Source organism: the organism of the source record quoted next, unplaced genomic scaffold, assembly GCF_019419815.1.
Source record: "Pyrus x bretschneideri cultivar Hongxiangsu unplaced genomic scaffold, Pyrus_bretschneideri_v1 Contig16, whole genome shotgun sequence".
Taxonomy (NCBI): domain Eukaryota; kingdom Viridiplantae; phylum Streptophyta; class Magnoliopsida; order Rosales; family Rosaceae; genus Pyrus; species Pyrus x bretschneideri.
In genome coordinates, this window is record NW_025999457.1 from 518,906 (window position 1) to 541,999 (window position 23,094).

Here is a 23,094-nt window from a genome sequence, read left to right on the forward strand (position 1 = left end):
CTCATTGAATAAAACTCAACATTCCGTTCCAACTTTGATCTTTCGTTTCATATTATGCTCTCTCTCTCTAATTAATCGAACGTAGTCGGTCACCATCCACGAGTCTTACGCTTCGTATAGTGACGTGTAGGTTTTACAATTGATTATACGAATCCGTTAATCTGACATGAAACAATATGAAAATAATAGGTTTGGGGTCAATTTGTTGACAGATCGGGTTGTTTTGGGTCACTCGTCAAGATAAGAGTTTTAACATGATCAGTTAAGATAATGGATACAAAACAAAAACAACATGAATGTGACAAACACAACTATTGCTTGTCCAGGTTTAGTGACGTGTGCGACGAGTCTCCTCCATTGTTTTGGACAATGAAATTTGTTGATGTAATCATCACACGATGTTACCGATCTGCTCATACTATAACACGTATGTAATGAGCAAGTCCTACGTTAATCTACTTATACTATAACTGTATAACATGTATGCCTATTTTTAAGTCCTACGTTAGTAAATAATTGTCTAGAAACGATTATGTAGAAACAGTCGTTGTACAATTGTTAGTATAGATTAGTCATAAAAGAGAGTTGACAATTTCGATTAAGAGAACACTGAGTGGCAAATATTGAATAAAATTTGGTAAGAACCATAACGGAATAGATTAATCGATACCGTATGCAGGTTGCCATGCATGCAAGTTATGGTTGAGTTGAGTGTGATTGGTCACCACATGTCCTGCAGAGGCCATGTTTGGCTGCGACAAGTGTCAAGTGTCTCCTACCGCCCACGTTCAATGTCTGAGAAACAAGCAACAACTTCATCTGTTTGCTTTTCAACCAGTTAGTCACATGATCAAATTCCTCAGAGTCCGCCACGACTTCACCTAATGCATGCATTTCAGATGCTTTATGGTGCCACTTGTCAAAACTCACCACCCTTTGGGAAAAAGGAATCAAATCTATAAATGTGCCTCCATAAACTCTTTGGCTCCAGATCATTCAGAATCTCTCCTTCGAACCATTTTGAAGTTGAATCCTTTGAGACTCTATCACCAGCAATCGTTAACTTACGATGGAATGGTCTCCTCAAGCTGCCTTGAAAGCTTACTTAGATACTCTTCAGCTGGTAATTTTCTAATACTTGACTTTGTTTTTGTGTTTTATTGTTAGGATTTCATGCGTATTGTTATTATGTGATGCATTTTATATATATAGATCGTGATGTAAAATACATATAGTATAATAATAGTTTGACAACATAACATGTCATATATACGACTGCCCACATCGACAACACTACTCGTTTTCAGTTCTTTTAAGTTCCTTGTTTTGTTAACTGAGTAATTCACATTCAATTGCTTATTCCATCCAGTTATTTTCTCTTAATGCAGCGCAAGTTTCACAATGATCAAGACTTGGTGCATGGAAGAAAACATGTAGTGGTGGTGTTATAGAACCAAAATGCATGGAATTTATATCAGCTTTAGCAGCTGGAAAGCGAGCAAGGTTAATGTTGCAAGTCACATCTGAAGGCGTAACACCGCTGACGGTTTCGCTTGCGGTGGCTGCAAAGCAAAGTGGAGGCCGACTGATCGTGTGCATTAATAATGACGACGACGACGATCATACGGAGAAGATTGGCAAAACCCTACTTGTGGAAAACGGTCTCGACAACGTCATTGAATATGTTTATGATACTGATCCTTGTAGAATGGTGAAGCATTTCAAGAATGTTGATTTTGCGGCTGTGGACTGCAAGTTTAAAGATTACTTGAAACTTTTGAAGGTTATGAATCTCAACCCAAATGGGAGTATAGTGGTGAGAAACAATATTGATGTGACTGTTAATGGAGGTCCAATTCTCGATCAAGTTTTCAAGGAAAAGAAAGGACTTGAATATGTGACCTTACCTTTAGGAGAAGGAATGGAGTTCACAAGATTCAGATCCAAGGGCAAGTGCAAAACCCAGAGATATAAGAGATTTCATGTAACATTTGAAAATTAAAATCTCGTATGTATTCCTTTTCTTTGTCCTTTAATTTAGGCCAAGAGGGTATGGTCTAAAAGTTGTCGAATCTCTTAATTTAGGCCTCTTTTGATGTCTGGAATTGGATTGAATAGTTAATCCAGCTTCTAGTTGATATTATATTCAGTGTCTGTAGAATGAAGGATTGGAGATGAGTTACAGATCAAGCTCATTTTGGTATCCATGTACAATTGTTTACTATTACTAATAGTATACTTTGATGCACCGTAACTAGGTATGCAGGTTGGATAACTGAAATTGGAAAGAAAGCTTGTTGCCGATATTTTTTCCATTGGAACTAGAATATTTCTGATCGGATATATTCATATGAAAATCACCCCTACGCGTAACTTGTTATCATTGAAAGGTTGGTTCTGAAGGAAATGTTTAATTAAAAGATTAATTTTTCAAGATCAAACCAATAATGATATATCTATACTACAGTGTGTGTGTATCTATATATATATATATATATCAAAGTGGGAGACGATTCGCAAGTTGGCTCAACAAATTTGATCAAGGATTTCTGCCAAGCCGAAGGAAGCGGTTCCACAAATTTGGACTACACGAGCTATAGAGAAGTGCTAGAGATGTTATATGGTCGATTACTTGGATTCGAAAAGGTACCTATTTTGTGTTGGATGATGTGTGGCATATCGAACTTCGGAACAGAAATAACGATATCGCTCCCGGATAGAGAGTATTAAGGACTTCAGATATGTAATGGGCTAGGGCACCGTCAAGTATTCGTACGTTGCAGAAACAGCGAGTAATGACGTGCATTGCATCAGAAGGCAACTTTGTTAAGACTTTTAGGGAACTTGACCCAGCTTACTAGAACTGGCATTACGAATATCAAAGGAGGAGATGAGATGGACCTATGTCTCTCAATCCAAAAGATGAAGCTCCTTCACTACTTGTTCTTAGTGGCAAGTGGCGAAGAGGAATTTCTTAGTACTAATTTGCTATGTTCTATAAATCTTACTCATCTGCAGTTTTTCACTCAATCTATTAACTGTTGAAAAGGGGTTATGGCCAACCTGCATTACATGCACCTTGATAGCTGCATCGAACTGAAGGCGTTGCCAAAGGGTCTTGAATGTCTTGCTAAACTAGAAACTCTGAGACTGGATTTCGTGTCGATGCAACTTCTGGAGTCCATACGAGGAGGTGTGGATCGCCCGAAGGTACAACACATCCCTGAGATCACCCCTTGTTACCAAACATTCTGAATATTTCACGATATTCATGTGGTCGTTTAAACTACTCCAGTAGACAAATTGTTTCAAGTTCATAAATCTAATAAGATATCGATTTGATGTCCATGCATCAAATACTGAATCCTTAATCGTATTTGCCACGCAGGATCTACGATCTGGGGGTGTGTTTCTGAAGAATAATTGGGGACTGGATGGGGGCGAAGTTCCTGCCAATGGCAAAGATGTTCAGTCGACTCCCTACCCCATTGTGAGGGTCTGGACCCCTACGAGTGAGCAGAAAAAGGGAGGAAAGAGGCCATGTGCGTGTTTGTGATAATATTGAAGATTGAATGTGTAAATTTGGGAGGCTCATGAACATGTGTTGTATTTAATCCAGATACTGCGGTCAAAACTAGCTTTGGATGTGAAGATGAAGTGGATTCCAAATTCCTGTTTTACATATTTTGATGGTTCATGATGAATCTGATGTCTTACAAAAATTTCCACCATGCCGACAGACAAGGGAAATTGCCTGCAATGATGAATCTGATTCTGTTTACTACCTTATTTTGTTTTTTGCAATTCTAAAACACACCAAAACTTATAATATCAGATAAATGAAAATCTTTCCGAGAAGAGTTGTGACATCAAATTCATAAAACTCGTCTAAGATCATAATCTTATCACGATTTTGAAGGAAACAGTATCCAACATGACGAAAATATGCTAATTTATCCAAGGAAATTCATGATCACCAAATGCAGCACCACGTTGCAGAGAACAAAATCAGCAAAAGCCCGTTCAGGTGCTAAATCCTGCAGATTTACACGCATTGATCACGATGATGGGATATGATGAGAAAGGTGTGGCAAAACAATGCTACCGACTTATTATCCTCAATCTATGATGAAGAACTGACAGTAGAGAATGAAAAGCTGGTCTAGAGTGTGCAAAAATGTCGCAACTAACCATTTGCGAATCGGACAGAAGGACAAGAAAGACACTGTACCTTAAATTCTTTGTTTTCTTTGTTCACTTGAATACGGAGACAAACTGCAAATAAATAAAAAAAATCAGGTTGAGAGTTAATCTCCTCACATCTAATATGTATTTACACCTGAAAAAGAAATAAACTACGTAATCCCCTTACCAGCAAGGACTGCTGTCCCAACGCAAGAAAGTACTCCAGAAAGAAAAGAGTTGAATGGGAATGATCCAACAAGAGCCATGTAGACTACCTGTCCAAAACAAAATAGATGACCAAATGAAGATTAAAGGACTGTTATAGCACTGCAACGCAGGCGTTCACTTAAACCATTCAGGCTCTGTTTTGGTAGTGTTTCAAGCATCATGATATCATCAGAAAATAGGTATTGGGTAGAGAATATGTTAAAGTGATAGACGCAAAGATGGACATTGTGAATCAAACATTGACAAAACGGACCTGTAATTCTAGAAAGAGGGTGGTGGCATGGATCCCCCACATGTATCCAAACAAGAACTCTTATATACCTTAAGATGAAGCATGGACACCACAAGGTGGTCATGTTGGTGTCAGACATGTAGAGACAACCACTGGAACCTCAAACATATGTTCATCTAAGCTAACATCTTACTTAACACCAAGAAAATAACATGTTACTTGTACTCGAATCATGCTTGCAGAGTCCAGAGTAATTTTCAATGGTGAAAATTTCATATATAAAAAAAACAAAGAAATTGTAAGCGTACCTTAATTAAAGAAGTAGACTAGTATTTGCAAAATTACGACTACCATAACACAAACGATTACACAAAGTAATATTTCGCACAGCAAACACACGCACACACGCACACACACATTTAAAATCATGTATATGCCACGCGCATATTCTAAAATCTTTTCGATGTATTCCATCAAAGAGTAGATGTTGGGTAGTAACCCCATGTCATGTCATGTCATGTGAACATATTTGTTTTACATAGATACGAACAGCTTGACGCAAAATGACTAAACCATATTTTGGTCCCTGGTGCAAGTCGTTTTTTGTCATTTGATAAATATAGCTTGTATTACTAATCTTTTCTCTTTTCAGTTCAATTCAAATAGAAACACACAACGACCAAACTGAGAACGAACATTTTATTTGAAAAGAGAAATGCTTGTCAACCGAAAGTTGGAACTTAACTAGTTTCAGATCAATACAAACAAAACTCAATTTCCTGAAGATCGCATCGAATGGGGGCATCGCGATCTCTGCAAAATGATAGCTTTCCGAATATTCTGGGCACCCAAAACTAAAATTGAGATGATGGAATTACCTGGATGAGGGCTGTGGATACGGCAAACCCAATATAGAGATCGATGATCTGGAAATCCAACACACAAAACAAAAAGGAAAAATTAGGTTAAGCTTCTCTCTGCTTTCAGTTTGTGGATTCTTAGCGATATAGGGGGAGAGAGAAGGAGACCTTGAGAGTGGTGGGAGTGGCGGAGTAAGCAGAGCGGAAAGAATCGAAGAGGGCAAGCGCGTCCTGGGCCGTTGACGACGATGATGCTTTCCCCATTTTTCTCTCTCTCTTCTTCTTGTTCAGTCTTCCTCTCTGTCTCTCTCTGCTTCAGACTTGCAGTGTTTACTAGATCCAACGCACGGACTGGTCTTTCGACCTAAATGGTTTGGGGACATTATTGTCATTTTACGTACATGTGTAATGCTTTGGGTGATTTGGGTGGGCTTCTTCAAAATCTCTCATCTTTAATTTTGTTGAAATTCTAGTTGGGCCAAGATAGGCTTCCTTTTTGTTTAAATCCAACCCAATTCAGAATCTCTCTTGCTTTATTCTCGGATGGGTTGGAAGGTCAACCAAATTTTCATAATTTGGGTTCGAATTGGGCTTCATTCAACTTCAATCGGATTCAAGTTTGATTGGGTTCATTTTTAGTCGTGTGGAATTGGAAAAGCTGTGTGAAGAAAAAAAGAGTCTAATTGCTAGGGATTAGGATTCTCTCCTCTCTTCTTTTCATTCATTTCCATCCACTCCTCTCACATTATCTATTTTGTCTTTCTCTTTGTATAAAAATCTAATATAAGATGTTGACGTTGTTTAACCGTGACCGTTCAAATAGGAAGGGAAGGAAGGACAGAGAAAAAAGAGGAGAAAGAATCATACTCTAATCGCTAGACCCCATGGCAATGACAGCGCCAAGAGCAGCCGTGGTGACAGCAAGCCTTATAGTAAAGTCGAATCTTCCATTCTCCCTAGTAACTATAGATATTGGAATCTAGACCACAATGCTTTCCATATTTTAGTGCACGATTCTAAGTGTTGAAGGAAAATTTAGAGAATGAGGACGATGAGAGACGGAGAGAGACATAGGGCGAGTGAGGGGGAGAGGGAGAGGAGGGAGCTCACGGTTTGTAATTACTTGTTTTTTCCTTATGGTCTTGTGTATTTGTTTTATATTAATTACATGGACTTACTCGTTCTAACCAAGTAATACAAGTCATAAGGGGATTTGATTCCCAAATCTGCTTAGAATCCTACTTCTAGATTTACACAATCAAACTTCAAAATAATATCAACTACAACATCCCTTTTTAAGTGTGTAAAGCTCAAGAAGTAGTCGCATCAGGTGTTCTCAGATAATTGTTAAAGTCTTCAAACTACATAAGCAGTTAATAGGGATGAGCAACGATTACGGCGGGCGGGTAACCGCAGTTATTTACCCATAATTGTTTAAGCTTTTACCCACATAACCGTTTACTCGTTGGGTATTTATATAAACGGGTATACCCATACCCATAACCGTTTATAAACGGTTAACCATGCCCATAACCGCATACCCATTTACCTATAATCGCATACCCATTTACCCATAACAGCGTACCTATTTACTTTTTTGTTTTATCCATCTACCTATTTTTTTAACAACTTGAAAATTAAAAAGAAAGTTGTCATAATTTTCTTTTTGCTAACTATTAAAAACTGTTATAAGTACATTTAACATGTATTTTTATATTAACGGCAATATTACTAATGAATATATGCGATGTCTCCCAATTATTTGACGGTCAATCTATTACAAGAATCATGCATGGTTGTAGCTTAATTAATATTCTTGTATACATATACATATACATATATATATATATATATGTGTGTGTGTGTGTGTGTGTGTGTGTGTGTATGTGTAAGTACGCATCAGTTTGCTAATGAGCTAATTTGATAAATATTTGGATTTTTATTTAGAAACTTATGTTCATTGATCCAAGCCATTTAATCGATTTCTAATTTTGGGGTCAAATATTTATTGAAAACTCGAGGCCAATTAAATATATATATATATATATATATATACACGCATCATCTAATAATAACATGTTTCTAAATGCTCAAGGTAATCATTATCTTGAATTAGTCAAAGCTCCAGAAGACTCCAAAACAAAATTGTCGAACGCTCTAATGCTTTAGCACATTCAATTACACATATTAAACATTAGCTCGTTCTATCAACTATATTTTTATCTCAAATGAGGCATAACTAAATATATATATATATATATATATATATATTATGGCCTTTTATAACCAAATATATCCCGGGATACTAAACCTAGTTAGAAACTATTTTTTTTTTATTTTTTAATTTTTTGTTTTACATATATTAAAATAAATGGTTAAATGGGTACTCGTTATAACCACAGGTAATACCCATAACCGCCCATTTAAATTTCACGGGTAAACGGTTATACCCATAACCGTTTATTTATCTAAACAACCCATAACCGTAACCGTCAAATTGAAATAGACGGATAACTGCAGTTACCCATAACCAATGGGTATTTGCCCATCCCTAGCAGTTATACACATGAATCTAAATTAAGGTTGCATTAAGGAAACATAAACTCACAAAATCCTGGCAATAGTAAAAGCCAAAGCAGGACAAAACCCAAGTTTTAGAGAAAAGGTTGAGAAGTGCAAAGTCAATGCTTGAAGAAAACAAACTGCGATTAATGCTCACATTAGGGTATGACCAAACTATGATAGGTGCATCGTTAAAACCTTGTCAAGTGAACAAATCAAAATGGTACAAATGCTTCTGAACTAAGGGGAAAGAAGTACATTAAGGTCAACTAGGTTTCTACCAGATACTCCCTCTGAGTTCGACAAAACTCCTTAATTAAATTGCTAGCGGCATAATTCGAACAATTTACACATTTCAATTCCTTGGACAAGCTTCAAAAAACTAGACTTCGGTAATTAGTTGGTGAAGAGATCTGCGAGGTTGTCATGGGAATGAATTCGCTTGATTTCGATATTATGATGCTCTAGTTGCTACTGAGAGAAAAGAATATCAATACAATATGTTTGATATGGTCTCCTTTAATGCATCCTTTCGGAATTTAGTCTTTACATTATCTTCAAATATCCTTGGTGGGACGTCAACGAAAGACGACATTCCACAAAGTGCTTCGAATATGCTCAAGAAGAATATCTCAACATGGTTCGAATACGTAGCAACTAAAGTTTACTTAGTAAACCTTCAAGATATTGTGGTTCTAACAACGGTAAAGACATAACCTTTTTTCTTTTGATTTTTTTCTGCTTTTCCACACACAAATGAAGAATGACATGACAGTAGGAAGTCAAAACTCGTCTACAATATTGAAACTTTTCACACGTACTTCTTAGTAAATCAGACATAAACACAAAGAAGAAACTGTCGTCTCAAAATAAATAGCAACACAGCACAATGTTCAAGTCAATTTGCCTTGCGTTTAAGCACAACAAGATAGACCATTGCCTTCCCTGCCACTACAACGGATTGCTGCTCTGCAAGTCTTTTACCATACAAGTCAAAGAGCTCGTCCAAGATTTCGTCTCCAAAATGCTGCTTGATGAGTCCCTCCATTGTAGCTCTCACTTGAGATGCAAGTAGTTGAGGAATATTATAGACAATGTCATGCGCGGCAAAATGATGCAAATTTTCCCATCTTTCCACGCTAAAGCGTCCATTTCGTTCCATAGCAGCTTCTAGTTCTTTGGATGACATGAAATAATTAGGTATATTAAATGAATCTACTTTCTCTTCATCAACAATTCCCTGCATGCATAAATTCAAAAAAAACAAAAAAAAAAAAAGGAAAAACCATAAATATCTAATGATAACACAATAGGTAAGCCATAACTTATAAGTATCGAACTCAACCTAAATATTATATCTAATCACCCACAAATGATCTAAACCTGAGACTTGAACTCCCTAGTAGCTAGACTACCGGTGGATAAGAATACCACTAGACATCTTGTAATAAAGTAACATTGTACCAGAGCGTGATAATCAATTAAAGTCTTCTTTTAGTTCTAAATTTTTAATTTACAAAGATTAGATTTCATTTTTGGAGAAACAAAGATTACATTATTTAGATGACTACACATAAGGAAGATGATGAACTATAAATAGTAGTTTAATACAACACTAAGATCAGTTTACAATTAATCTCTTACCTTCCTAGTCATCTCCATGAGGCATGATCCCAAAATTTGAAAGAGCATATTCGGCAGAGATTGAGAATGAGGGGTATCGTCCTGGCGACCTGGAATGATAAGTACCATGAGTCCTTCATTCACAATCTCTTGTGCCCTCGCATTCAGGAAGCACTCCATGTCCTCAACATTTTGGGCTTCATAAGCCCTTAACACTTCATCAGTGGCATCTGAGTAAAAGATTCGACCTTTATTCCACGCAGGACTGTTTTTATCCACTACCTCTTTTGGGACTCGAGAAATCCATGGAATGGAAAAGGAAGAGTGAAAAAGGTGGATGGAACTACTAGGAAATAGCCGACCATGGAAGGAACCTGGCACACCCGCGGCATAGTATTGCCGGTTGTGTGGGAGGGAGTTGAAGAGCAAGTTAAAATCATTAGAGGCATGATCATTAAAGAAAACCTGAAATTCGGGTATTTGGGAATTCAACCCTAGGGATTTGCATTTCAACTGCAGAGCTTCAATTACGTTTTCCACTGAAAAAAATGTATTGGGGCCAACAGAGCAACCCAAATCTGCAATTCTAAAGGTCTTGGAAGATAACAAGGTTTCCAGTTCAAGCTCTGCAATTGCCTTGTTTACAAATTGTTTGGAAGCATCCGCACCTCCTCTCTGCACAAGGAGAAACGTTGGTGTTACATTTATTTGAATCTAGAGGGAATCCAGAACTTTTTTTTTTCTTTCTGGTGTGGTTCCAAGGAGATATTTTTGTATAAATTAATATTGGTTTGAATGACTGCTTATGCGTAAAGAGCCAAGCAATGTTCAGTTTATTATACATTACTAAATAATGAACATTACATATATGTTTATAACAGTGAATAGCTAATTACTAGCAACCAATTAAATTGTTTCTTAATTACTCAATTCGTTTTGGCAATGTACATATTCTATGCGTACAATGAGATCAAAGAATATAGGTTTTTTAGCTAAAATGGTCACTGAAATTGTCATAGCTCGTCACTTTGGTTCTCTAAGATTTGAAATCAATAGAAGTAGTCCCTAAGTTTGTCCCCTGTCAATCATATTTGGTCATTCCATGAAATTTTTTGTTAAATAAGAACCAAAATGATTGATGGTGGACAAATTCATGAACCACTTCTATTAGTTTCACATCTCAGAGACCAAAGCAATGAGTTATACCAATCTCAAGACCATTTTATCTAAAAAGCCAAGAATTAATTATTTCCGATTTTAGTCTGCAGACCACTTTATATATATTAACATATTTATAATTTATGTTTGGAGGTACAAGATAAATAAGCATGTTTGCCATGGATTGACTAAAGTCTGCTACTCTGATATATATATAAGACTATAAGCCTTTATCAATTGCATTTTACATTTCTTTGGCCTAATTAACAAGTGAAAGGGAAAGTTTCTCGGTGTACTCCAAACACGCCACAAGACGTTATTGTTCCTCTCAAATAAAAACGTACGTGTGTATTTTTTAATTAATGAATATACCTTAGAAGATTTTTTTTAGTACATTGATATTTTTACACTAAGGAGAGGAGGAGTTTGGCAAAACCACACAATGGTCAGCCTAATTTGGTATCGAATTTGCCATCCACGAGATTTGAACCGAAGACTTCTCATCAAATGAAGAGGAATACCACCAGACTATAATATTTAATGACATCATGTACCTTAGAAGTTAGACATATAAACCATGTCATTCACTCTTATTATAAGACGAAAATAATAGTACACTGTACAACACGTACGCTACTTGTTTTTCCGCTTTCCATAAGGAGGCGTTCAAAACAAGGCAAGCAGCTACCACCCGACAACCCCAAAATAGAAGGGGAAAAAATAAGGTAAGCACTAGAAGAACAATGTTCAGAGAAAGGATCATCAAACCAAAGCACCCACTAGAAGCAAACCCTAGCGGAGGACTGATGAGAATAACTTATATATATTATTTCTATGGAATGTATGTAAGCAAACCCCAGCGGAGGACTGATGAGAATAACTTATATATATTATTTCTATGGAATGTATGTAAGCAAACCCCAGCGGAGGACTGATGAGAATAAGTCATATATATATATATATATTATTTCTATGTAGCGTATGTCAATATGTGTAGTTTCAAACTGCAGAAGAGGTAACTATTTCTGTCCCCAAGAATTAGAATATTAATTGATTCTGACAAAGTCTAGCCAAATGCACTTAAGAGAGATTCATAGTGAAATGAAGAAACCTGGTAAACGGAGTTGTTAGCATAGCCCGTTGGTCCATCTCCACCTTTCATTGGATAAGCTTCACAGATTTTGCTGTTTTCCTCTGTTGCTGCCATCTCTCCTCTCTCTCTCTCTCTCTCTCTCTCTCTCTCTCTCTCTCTCTGTGTGAATATTATCAAGTTGTATATATGCGTTTAGTGAAATGAAAATCAGTTTCTTGTTTTTGATTATGTGCCTGGTATTTTATTTGCATCCCCAACCCAACTGGCAACTGCATGCGTACAGTGTGTCGTCAAGAACTCTGCATGCACAGTAGTATGTGTCATATGATAAACAAAAAAAAACAAAACGTAATTGCATGGTAGGGGACAACTCACCTATTCAAGCCGAGTAATAGACCTTGGATATATGGGGCTGCTAAAATTAGGTGCCTGTAGGATTTTTTTATGTATATTCTAACTTATTTGGAGGCCAATATATAGTGTACAAAGGTTATAGATAAAGAAGAGAAATTAATTCTAATGAAAACAAATCCTACTAATCGGAAACCAATCTACAAATCCTACTAATGGGAAACAAATCCGATTAATAGAAAACAAATCCTACTAATGGGAAACAAATCCGATTAATAGAAAACAAATCCTAAACAAGTCCTAATTACAATAAAATTAAATTCTAACATGAAATAAATCCTAATAGGAAGAAAATCAAACACATCAAAGGTAATTACAATAGGATGCTTTACCATAGTGGCAGAAAGAAATCATACTTATGCATGCATTTTGCTTAATTAGATTGCAAGTTGCATAATTCGGACAATTTACAGCATTTCAATTCCTATGAAAAACTTCATAAAAATAACTTTGACGCAATGTGCTTGGTATGGTCTCTCTTGATGTACCATTTTCAAGTTTGCTCTTTACATGCAATATTATCTTCAACTATCGTTGTTGGGATGTCAACGAGTGATCACAATCCACAAGTGCTTTGAATATGCTCGACAACAGCTCTAAGTCATGTACACTCACGAGCAGCCTCATAGAGAACAAGTATCTCAACATGGTTTAAAGATGTAGCAACTAAAGTTTGCTTAGTATTCTTAGTAGACCTCCAAGATATTGTGGTTCCACCAAATGTAAAGACATAATCCGTGTGGACATAACCCATTTGCGGTTCCACCACATCGTTACCGAGCAGAGCTCAAGACACCATCTTCTTTCCGACGACAGTTCAGGCGAAGGGGAAAGAGAGAGAGAGAGAGAGAGTGCGCCACGGGTTGAAACCCCCAATTTTTCACGGAGGGAGGACACCGGCCGGTTTAGGGTTTCAACCCTTCTTTCTTTTTAATTATTTTTTTTTCACGCCCAACAAGTGAGTTTTGCTTATGTGACACAAGACAGATTGAAAGCAAAGGTGAAGCCTTATTAGTAAATAAGACAGAAGCACAAAGAAGAAACAATAGTCCTAAAATAAATACCAACAACACAGCACCATGTTCAAGCCAATTTGCCTTGCGTTGCCTTCCCTGCAGCCACTACAACGGATTGCTCTGCAAGTCTTTTACCATACAAGTCAAAGAGCTCGTCCGAGAATTCGTCTCCAAATCGCTGCTTGATGAGTCCCTCCACTGTAGCTCTCACTTGAGATGCAGGTAGTTGAGGAATCATATAGACAATGTCATGTGTGGCGAAATGAAGCAAATTTTCCCATCTCTCCACGCTAAAGCGTCCATTTCATTCTATAGCAGCTTCCAGTTCTTTGGATGACATGAAATAATTAGATAGATTAAATGAATCTACTTTCTCTTCATTAACAATTCCCCGCACGCAGAACTTTAAAAAAAAAAAAAAAAAAAAAAAAGAAAGAAAGTAAGCCATAACTTATAAGTATTGAGCTTAACACAAATATTACACGTAATCACCTACATGTGATCTAAACTTGAGATATTAACTTACTAGATTACCAGTGAATAAGAATATCACTGAACATTCAACAATCATATAATGAAAGTAACATTGTACCAGAACGTGATAATCAATTAAAGTCTCTTCTTCAAGGAAAGGGTAATGTTATAACTTAGGATTGTTATTATCTTAATCACAAATTAAGAGTCAAGCTAGTTGTAATTGAGGGTTTTACTTGTTATTAGGAGAATTTGTTAAAAAGGCCAGCTGTCAATTATTGTATGAGGTATTATAAAGCACGTATGGTCCTTGAAAGAGAGATGAGATTGTTGATGTACAAAATTAGTGAAGACTTTGGAACAACGTTAAGTGTCAAATTTGTGACCTTCGTTCGGTTGTTTTGGTCACCTAGTGATAATAATATGTAAAGAGATAGAGATAGGGAAGCAAACACAAGATGTACGTGGTTCACCCTACGTCTGGCTATGTCCACGGAGTAAAGGAGTTCTTATTAATAGTGAAGGGTTTACACAAATACATAAGTTTAAGTATAATCATCATCAGTGGGTTCTAATGACTAGTTTAAGTACAATAATGACACTAGGGATTAATTGTAGGAGAATGATATTCTTCTATAATTGAGGAGAGTCTCAAGCTTTTGTTCGCGGTCAATGTGGGACTCTATGAGTTTTATTCTAATGTTGACATATGTCATGCTGTAATTGGCCTCCTGAGTGAAGGGAAACTCTCGTGCTTCGACAAGGGCTGCCTCAACATGAACCTCTCAATGGGCCCTTGAAGGTATAAAATTGACTGGTGCTTAGTAATTTCGGGATTGGGTAAGTATGGTATAAATAATGCTCCCCTAAGTTCCTGAGTGAGGAAAGCTTCTCGGTTCGGAAATTGAAAAATTCAAGTCACCGAGTAATCACGAAACTTCTAAGTACTGAAGTGTAGTAGCATATAGTAGGCGTCCCCCAAGTCTCCAATCAAAGAGAGTTGCCGAAGAAGGTACCTTGCTAATAGCCAAGTTGTCAAAATAACAAAGCTCCACATTTTCTCTTTCAAGTGGTAGCCCAAAACTCCTTTCTCATATATTTTTTAAGAACGTTGTTAGGCCCAAAGAAGATGAGGCCCACGCCCATTTTCTTTGTTATTTCTGGTTTAGTTGCCAAGCCCAAGGAAGAGAGGAGGCCCACGCCTGTTTGTTGGCAGCCTCTCTCTTCTTTATTAGTTTTTTATTTGAATTTCAAACCCTAGGTCTTAGGCGAGGGTTCCCTTGCCTTCACCACACCCCTCTTATTTTATTTATTACTATCTTATATTTTATAATACTTTTGTAGGTCAAAATCCTTTTTTTTTTTAGAGTTTTAATGAAAAGTCCACGGTACTCACTTTAACGAAAAACTACATTTTTACACTAAAAAGTCAATCCTAGTACCATTCACTTTACCCTTTATTTTGTCCTTATCATTAAAACTCAAAGTCTTCAAGCCCTTTTCATTAGTTTTCCTTTTTTTTTTTTTTTTTTTTCTCTTTTTTTTTTTCCTTTTTTTTTGCCTTTGTGTTATAAACTTCTTATTTAAGTGTGATTGTGTAAATCTAAGATTAGATTTTATTCTAGTTATTCTTTCATATTAGGACTTGTATTCCTTGGAGGAGAATAATTTCTTCTCTCTCTCTTATTACTATAAATAAAGGCATTGCGTAAGGGGAATAACATATCATCTACACAACCCTACAAACACATCTCTCTCTATATTTTCTTTGTGTCGTCAGGCCCCCTCTCCTTTGTCAGTTAAATATAAGCCACAACACGTTATCAGCACGCTCCTGCCGCTGCGCTTAGGAATCTGACGTGGAAGTTTTCTGCATCAAACCAGTTCATTAATATCATCACGCAATCAGGTTCTTTCAAAACAACGGTTTTTATCTTGATATTTTTGCAGCCCTGATAGCATGAACATTCACTATAATGCATAACTCAACTTTACGTTTTTTGAATTTTAGATTCTACATAAATCGTGTATGCATTATATCCATAATTATTGAATTATGTGAATTTGATATTGCCACAAATTGCATCAAATATCCGTCCATGCAGTAAATTATTTATATGAATATGCATTGAATTAATCTAGAATTGAAAAAATTGTAAAGAATTTTTTTAGTATTTCGTTGAACACCCATTTATGTTGATAGGCTCCCTTCCCCGAGCCGAGAACCCAAACCCTAAACCCGATGCCTAGACAACGTCACCCCCTTGAACCGTCGTGACGCATGGCCTGCAACCATGCCCAGCCACCATGGCTCCCTCCTCGATGACTGGAAGTCGTCCCCGACGAAAATTGGATCGAGATTCACTTAAATCTCATCGAAATGTTTTTGAAAATCCAATTTTAATTTTTCTAGGGTTTGGTTATTGAAACGTTGAGATTAAACCATCTATGTCCACCATTATGGTCGTCAACGACCACAGTGACTTGCCCCGAGTCCTATAAACCTAGACACAGCTGCCAGAAGCGGTGGCGCCGAACATCTTCTCTGATGCGCCACCCAGCATGGCTGGGATCTGTGTTTGGTTTGACCTACAACCTTTTGGGCCTAGACCCTTCTCAAGCTATCTGTATAATTTTTTTTTGGGCTTGCGAACCAAACCCAGTTGCTGTTCGCCCTAAACCTACTCGCGACACCAGCCTAATTGGGCTTTGGTGTCCCCATGTCCTCATTGTAGTAAAACCCAGCCCCTATGGGGCTCTCGGTGTTCCCTGCACCCTGATTCACTAGATCGCATCCCCAGGATCATTTACGTTGCGAAGCAGCGAATCTGTGCCATTCAGAGCCCTCTTGGATCTCGCCCATAAGGTTAGGCCTGCTCCTATAGCCCAGAAAAGCCTGCATCCTTTTCTGTTGGCTCGGCCCACATTATACCTAGCCCAATTTTTGGGCCGGGGTTGCACAGTATTAACCTACTCAGTCCACTTATGGGCTTTGGCCCATTATTGTGGGGCCCGAATTTAATTGCCTATTTTTTTTAGGCCTTATGGGTTTTATAATTTTTCACCCACACTTTAAATTTGGTCTGAAGTCCATATAATTAATTCAATTATAATTATAGACCTGAAGTTCTATTCACGTATTTTCTTGGTGCATATTTATGTATATATATATATATATATGTGTGTTTGTTTATAGGTACTATGAACCTGAAGTTCATAAACTTTTTCTCGAAAAAAATTAATTGAATGGATTTAAGTTTTCGAACTTTTATGCATGTGACTAATTCCAAATTAATTTTTATTTCTAGGTATGACCAGTGGGAAAGTTAGTTGTTTGACAGATAGTGCAATCACACACACCGTTTTGTGTGAATGCATCTATTTCACTAACTTCATACTTAAGAATGCACCTCTGACAACCCTCTCAGACCCATCCAACCAGATCGAATGATATAGTAAGACACGTATAATGTTGTCCAACGGTACAATTTTGACCATTGATGAGGCACTCTATTCTCCACGTTCCAAAAAAACATTATAGAGTTCCAAAGACATTAGAGATAATAATTATCACGTTAAAACCTATGTAGAAAATGGAGTTGAATTTATGTGCATAACTTCCTACGAATATGGCCAAAAATGTATTCTTGAGAAGATAGAGTGTATCCTTAGTGGTCTGTATACTACAACCATAAGCCCTATCAAAAGCCACTATATGGTTGACCCTACTTCTGGGACCCCGCACGAAATTACACTTTGGCATGATCATTTTGGACACCCTAGACGAATAGCAATGTGGCGCATCCTCAAATCATCACATGGGCATCCACTAACCTGAAGTTTAGGTTCAATTCAAGGAATCGCATGTCAAACCTGCTACATGGGAAAGCTAATTATTAAGCCTTCTTATGACAAAATTCGTTCGAATCCTCCTATTTTTCTACAAAGGATTTAGGGGGACATTTGTGGACCGAATCACTTTCCCTACAGACCATTTAGATATTTTATGGTTTTGGTTAACGCTTCCACACGTTGGTCACACGTGTGCTTGTTGTCCACAAGGAATGATGCATTCTCCAAATTGTTGGCTTAGGTTATCAAGCTCAGGGTTCACCACCCTGATTATCCGATCAAATTTATTCGATTGGATAATGTTGGAGAATACATATAAAACTTTTGATAACTATTGCATGTCGATTGGGGTTGAAGTTGAACATACAGTACTTGATGTTCACACCCAGAACGATCTTGCAGAGGCATTCATTAAACGCTTACAAATGATTACTCGATCGTTGGTCATACGTACCAAGCTTCCGATCACTGCTTAAGACCATACAATATTGCACGCAACCATGTTGGTCCGCTTGAGGCCTGTTGCGACCCAACCATATAACGCTCTTCAATTGGTTACTGGATACGAACCCGACATATCGCATCTACACGTTTTTGGTTGTGCAATTTATGTGCCGATTTTGCCGCACTTATGTACAAAAATAAGGCTTTAGCAAATGATGAAAATCTATGTCGGATATGATTCTCCTTCGATTATTCATTACTTAGAACCTTTGAAAGACGATCTGTTTACTGTTCGTTTCGCGGATTGTCACTTTTATGAGACAATCTTCCCATATTTAGGGGGAGATAAGAATGTCACCGTTCCTGAAGAACAACGCGAATTATCGTGGACGACTCCCACTTTGTCTCATTTAGATCCCCGCACTACTCAGTCTGAGACTGAAGTGCAACGCATATTAGATCTTCAGAGTGTAGCTCAGAGCATGCCAGATGCTTTTACCAATCTAGAGTGAGTGACAAGATCACATATTCCAGCTGTGGATGTGCCTGCAAAGATGAATGTACCAAATGTACAACGGATTTCCCTCTTGGAGGCCCGAGACACCACTTTGGCCGATCCACGTACATTAACAGCTAGCCAATCATCTGCCCCTACATAAAACCCTGGCAGACCTCTTGGTTCAAAATATTCACACCCCCGGAAGAAGAAACCCACGACACAGGCACCTGAAAAGCCTATCGTGAATCCGATTGTCACCTACTCATTTTATCCAACTCATGAGGAAATTATAGATTAGAGAAACGTATTTGAAGAGAGAATCCACCTCCTGAGAATCATGAATTTTTGGTTCATTATGCTAGCTTGGATGATGTTTGGTGTAGAAATAAGATAATCGTCGACAATGCATTAACATATACAATAGCTGCTGAGATCATGTTGAGCGATGACATTGAACCTCGTTTCATTGATGAATGTCGACGTAGAATTGATTGGTCAAACTAAAAACAAGTAGTTCAAGTCAAACTCAATTAGCTTGTGAAACAAAAGGTGTTTAGACCTGTAGCTCTTACTCCTCGACATGTGAAGCTCATTGGCAACAAGTGGGTTTTCGTTCGGAAACGTAATGAGAAGAACAAAATTGTACGTTGCAAAGCTCGTCTTGTTGCACAAGGCTTCTTATAATGCCCCATGATTGACTATGATGAAACTTATTCACTCATTATGGATATGATTACTTTTCGCTACCTTATCAGTTTGGTAGTTTTTGAAAAACTGAGTATGCAACTGATAGACGTAATAATTGCGTATCTCTATGGGGATCTTGATACGAAAATTTATATGAAAGTTCTCGAATGACTTACATTGATTGGATTAAATATTTCCAAACCCTAGAACATGATCTCAATTCGGCTGAGGCATTCACTACGGTTTAAAGCAATCTGAAAAAAATGTGGTATAACCTTCTGAGTGAGTATTTGACTAGTCAATGATATGTGAACCACGAACTATGTCCTTGTGTGTTCATTAAGAAGTCATATTTTAGTTTTGCGATTGTTGCAGTTTATGTCAACGACATGAATCTTATTGGGACTCTTGAAGATGAGAACTGTTGCGCATGAAAGATCTAGGAAATACTCGATACTGTCTCGGTCTTGAGATAAAGCACCGTTCATATGGAATCTTAGTACATCAATCGAACTACACCAAGAAGGTGTTGCACTATTTTAACGAGGATAAAACGAAGCCTTCGAGTACTCCTAAGTCGTTCGATCACTAGATGCAAAACAAGATCCATTTCATCCGAAGGAGAATGATGAAGAGATTTTTGGGTCTGAAGTTCCTTATCTAAGTGCGATAGGTGCTTTATTGTACTTAGCTCAATGCACTAGACTCGGCATCTCCTTCGCTGTTAATCTTTTAGCAAGATATAGCAATGCACCAACATGCAGACACGAAACTTCTGTTAAAGACATTTTTCGTTACCTTAAAGGTATTACGGATTTGGGCTTGTTCTATCCTTACGGATCCTCGAGTGTTGCCGCACCCCCTTATCCAGAGTCATTCTCGGCTTGTTGGTTATGCCGATGCATGATACTTATCGGATCTGCACAAAGCGCTATCTCAAACAGGTTATGTCTTTATCATCGAAGGCATCGCAATTTCTTAGAGGTCAACTAAATAGACCTTAGTTGCCACTTCATTTAACCATGCTGAAATTCTCACCTTACACGAAGCAACTTGGGAATGCTTTTGGTTGAGAGTAGTTGTAGGCCATATTTGAAGCTCTTGTGATCTTTACCCTTTCGTTGATATCCCGATAACAATCTATGAAGACAACGCAGCATGCATCGAATAGCACAAGAAAAGTTACATCAAAGGAGACAACACCAAGCACATTGCACCGAAGTTCTTCTTCTCACATCAACAATAAGAGCATTAAAAGATTGAAGTCATGCAAATTCGTTCACAAGACAATATGGTCGACCTCTTCACCAAATCATTACCAAATGCGACGTTTCAGAAGCTTGTTCAAGGAATTGGTACGTGTAAACTTTCTGAGTTGTAACATTGCTAGTTCTATTTGGAATTGTGTCAAACTCAGGGAGAGTATCTTGTAGACGTTTCATTTGACTTTGCATTACTCACGTATTTTTCCATACTATAAATTTTGTCCCTACTCGGGTTTTTACCACAGCCATAGGGTTTGTGAGACTTACTTTCTTATGCAAGTTCCTACCTTATTTGAGAATAGTGTGTTCCCAAAATCAGTGCCGACGAGTCGACTTCCTTAACCTCTGCATGATGCCGAATCTACTTGAGTATTTACACACTCAAGGGGGAATGTTATAAACTTCTTATTTAAGTGTGATTATGTAAATCCTAGATTAGATTTTATTCTAGTTATTCTTTCCTAGTACTATAAATAAAGGCACGTATAGGGAATAACACATTCTCTACACAACCCTACAAACACATATGTCTCTATATTTTCTCTATGTCGCCGGCCCCTCTCCTATGTTAGTTAAATATAGGCCACAACACTTTGTGTGTGTGTGTATATATATATATATATATTTTATGACTGTGCCCTACCCAACTCCCCTATTCCTTGCCGTTTCTTTTTCTCTTCCCTGCACAACCTCATTCCTAGCCTTCGTAACCCAGCTTCTCCATCCCTCCCTCCCCCACCAATTCGAAACCCCAAGTGTGTTGTTGACATTTCTGAGCTCTGGGGATAGAGGTACTGCTCGGATCAGCAAGTTGCAGGAGTTCAGAGGGGAAGAAAGGGGCCAAGATTTGCTTGCTTCTACTTCTAAGGCACAACAAGTTCGAAGCTTGGTGTTGACTTCGACCTTGGTTTGATGACGAGACTCCACAAATCGAACGGGCAGTGACCTCAACCTAGGTTCGATGTCGACGATTTTATATGGGTTTCGTAGGCTGACATACAGGTGGTGCGGCTAGAGGGAAGCTGATACTTGCGAGTTATGCAATTTAAAGGTTATGACTGCAAGTTACAGCTTGGGTAAGCAGCGGCTGCGATTTGATTTTTTTGAGGAATCCATCATTTTTCATGTAATTTTCAAAAGCTATTGAGAAGAATAGAAAAAGCTCTCAGATTTCCTTTTGATTCGAGAAGAAAGGTCGGCTTCAGAGGGCTGTAACTCTAATCCTACAATGGAAAAGAGAGAAACAAACAATCGAGAAAGACTCTCCAAAAGTGTCACTTTCTCTCTCTAAACTTCTTGATTGATGGAAACAGAGATTGGGGTTTTGGGGCAAAATGACAGAATTGCTAACAAGGCTTTGAAGATATCTGTGAGGAGATTTGATTTTGCAAAGTGTAAGATGGAATGGAAAGAAGAGTGAGGCACGAGGGATGCTACGAAGATTTTCTGGAAAAGCCAAAATGAAGGTTTTGGGTTCTTGGTTTTGTAGATTCCGTGGTGGAATGAGGGAGGTTGTGAGGATTTCACGGTAGAGAGTGATGGGTGCCATGGGTTGTAGCTTCAGTGGTTCGGCGTTCCTCCATTTTTTTAGGGTGTGAAAATACTTGGGATTTGATTGTTTAACTGTGCTTTTGTTTATAATATACTTAAGTTGCATACCAATAATTATATAATATGTAATAGGGATCTTGTGGAAAGAACGGCGAGTTGCCAAGGCACATTGTAGCACATGCCAAAAGGAAAATAAAAATGTATGTTGACACACTTTCGTAGCTCAGTTGGCTTATGTATGAATGTTTTGAAGGGTATGAAGTTTATGTTGATTGACATGAGTGATGTTCATGACATGCATGTTGTTTATGAATGTTTTGCTATGCATGAAAGAATCCATTGTTTGGATATGTCTGCTTAGTTTCACTTACTTGGTGTTGAAGTACGTATGCTGAAGCTCTAAGTTAGAGTATAGAGGTAGGTCAGAGTTAGACCAAGTGTTCCAGTGTTAGGAATGCAAAAGACTACGAAGTTGTCTGAATTGCTTCTTCATTAAATATTTGTTGAATGGTTTGTGTTACAAAGGATGCTAAACGGTTAAAGGTCAAAACATTTGTAATGCATATGCCTTTCTATGATAGCCTTTTCTTCAGTACCCAATCATCCGGTTTGAAAAAATGATGCTTGACCCCATGGTCATAACAGTTGAAGGTACATTCACCCATGATTGTCTTGATATGAACCTTTATTCCTCTTATTGTAATAGGCTTGCTGAGAGTAAAAAATTTTCTTCTTGCCAAAAGGCGAATAAGCTTGGTCACTTTGTAGGTTGCTAAGTGGGACAAAAGAGGATGCAATAAGTGTATGGATGGCCAAAACTTTCTCATTTGGTAGAACTTGACATTCGGTCCCCACCTGTTGATAGGGATTTACCATATAATGGTTCCCTTGGTATGTCTTTACCTTGGCAAAGGCATGATTATAAGCTTGCGTCATCACCTCAGAGTAAGTCTT

General features: G+C 37.7%; 3 protein-coding genes across 3 annotated transcripts; 1 reads left to right on the forward strand and 2 right to left on the reverse strand.

Moving 5' to 3' along the window:
- The first annotated feature begins 974 nt into the window (after positions 1 to 974).
- LOC125475804 lies at positions 975 to 2,275 on the forward strand. The gene is made up of 2 exons (XM_048581170.1): positions 975 to 1,123; positions 1,389 to 2,275. Exon 2 carries the CDS (start codon positions 1,463 to 1,465, stop codon positions 2,000 to 2,002), a length of 540 nt encoding a protein of 179 aa, XP_048437127.1. The 5' UTR covers positions 975 to 1,123; positions 1,389 to 1,462; the 3' UTR covers positions 2,003 to 2,275.
- Positions 2,276 to 3,814: 1,539 nt separating this feature from the next.
- LOC125475697 (dolichyl-diphosphooligosaccharide--protein glycosyltransferase subunit DAD1) lies at positions 3,815 to 5,837 on the reverse strand. Its single transcript, XM_048580756.1, has 5 exons — positions 5,674 to 5,837; positions 5,524 to 5,571; positions 4,373 to 4,460; positions 4,232 to 4,275; positions 3,815 to 4,037 (listed from the first exon to the last, which is right to left on the reverse strand). The coding sequence occupies exons 1-5, from the start codon at positions 5,767 to 5,769 to the stop codon at positions 3,954 to 3,956; spliced, it is 360 nt and encodes a 119-aa protein (XP_048436713.1). The 5' UTR covers positions 5,770 to 5,837; the 3' UTR covers positions 3,815 to 3,953.
- Positions 5,838 to 8,796: 2,959 nt separating this feature from the next.
- LOC125475675 (loganic acid O-methyltransferase-like) lies at positions 8,797 to 12,091 on the reverse strand. Its single transcript, XM_048580672.1, has 3 exons — positions 11,960 to 12,091; positions 9,712 to 10,365; positions 8,797 to 9,307 (listed from the first exon to the last, which is right to left on the reverse strand). The coding sequence occupies exons 1-3, from the start codon at positions 12,053 to 12,055 to the stop codon at positions 8,966 to 8,968; spliced, it is 1,092 nt and encodes a 363-aa protein (XP_048436629.1). The 5' UTR covers positions 12,056 to 12,091; the 3' UTR covers positions 8,797 to 8,965.
- Positions 12,092 to 23,094: the final 11,003 nt, after the last annotated feature.

What these genes read in the sequence shown, in the direction of transcription:
- LOC125475675 (XM_048580672.1), bottom strand. Translation starts at nt 12,055, where the DNA reads ATGGCAGCAACAGAGGAAAACAGCAAAATCTGTGAAGCTTATCCAATG. An exon ending in CTAACAACTCCGTTTACCAG is followed by an intron (nt 10,366 to 11,959) that starts GTTTCTTCATTT and finishes CTCCTTGTGCAG; the next exon opens with AGAGGAGGTGCGGATGCTTC. An exon ending in TCATGGAGATGACTAGGAAG is followed by an intron (nt 9,308 to 9,711) that starts GTAAGAGATTAA and finishes TTATGCATGCAG; the next exon opens with GGAATTGTTGATGAAGAGAA.
- LOC125475697 (XM_048580756.1), bottom strand. Translation starts at nt 5,769, where the DNA reads ATGGGGAAAGCATCATCGTCGTCAACGGCCCAGGACGCGCTTGCCCTC. An exon ending in CCACTCCCACCACTCTCAAG is followed by an intron (nt 5,572 to 5,673) that starts GTCTCCTTCTCT and finishes TTGGATTTCCAG; the next exon opens with ATCATCGATCTCTATATTGG. An exon ending in TATCCACAGCCCTCATCCAG is followed by an intron (nt 4,461 to 5,523) that starts GTAATTCCATCA and finishes TGTTTTGGACAG; the next exon opens with GTAGTCTACATGGCTCTTGT.
- LOC125475804 (XM_048581170.1), top strand. Translation starts at nt 1,463, where the DNA reads ATGGAATTTATATCAGCTTTAGCAGCTGGAAAGCGAGCAAGGTTAATG.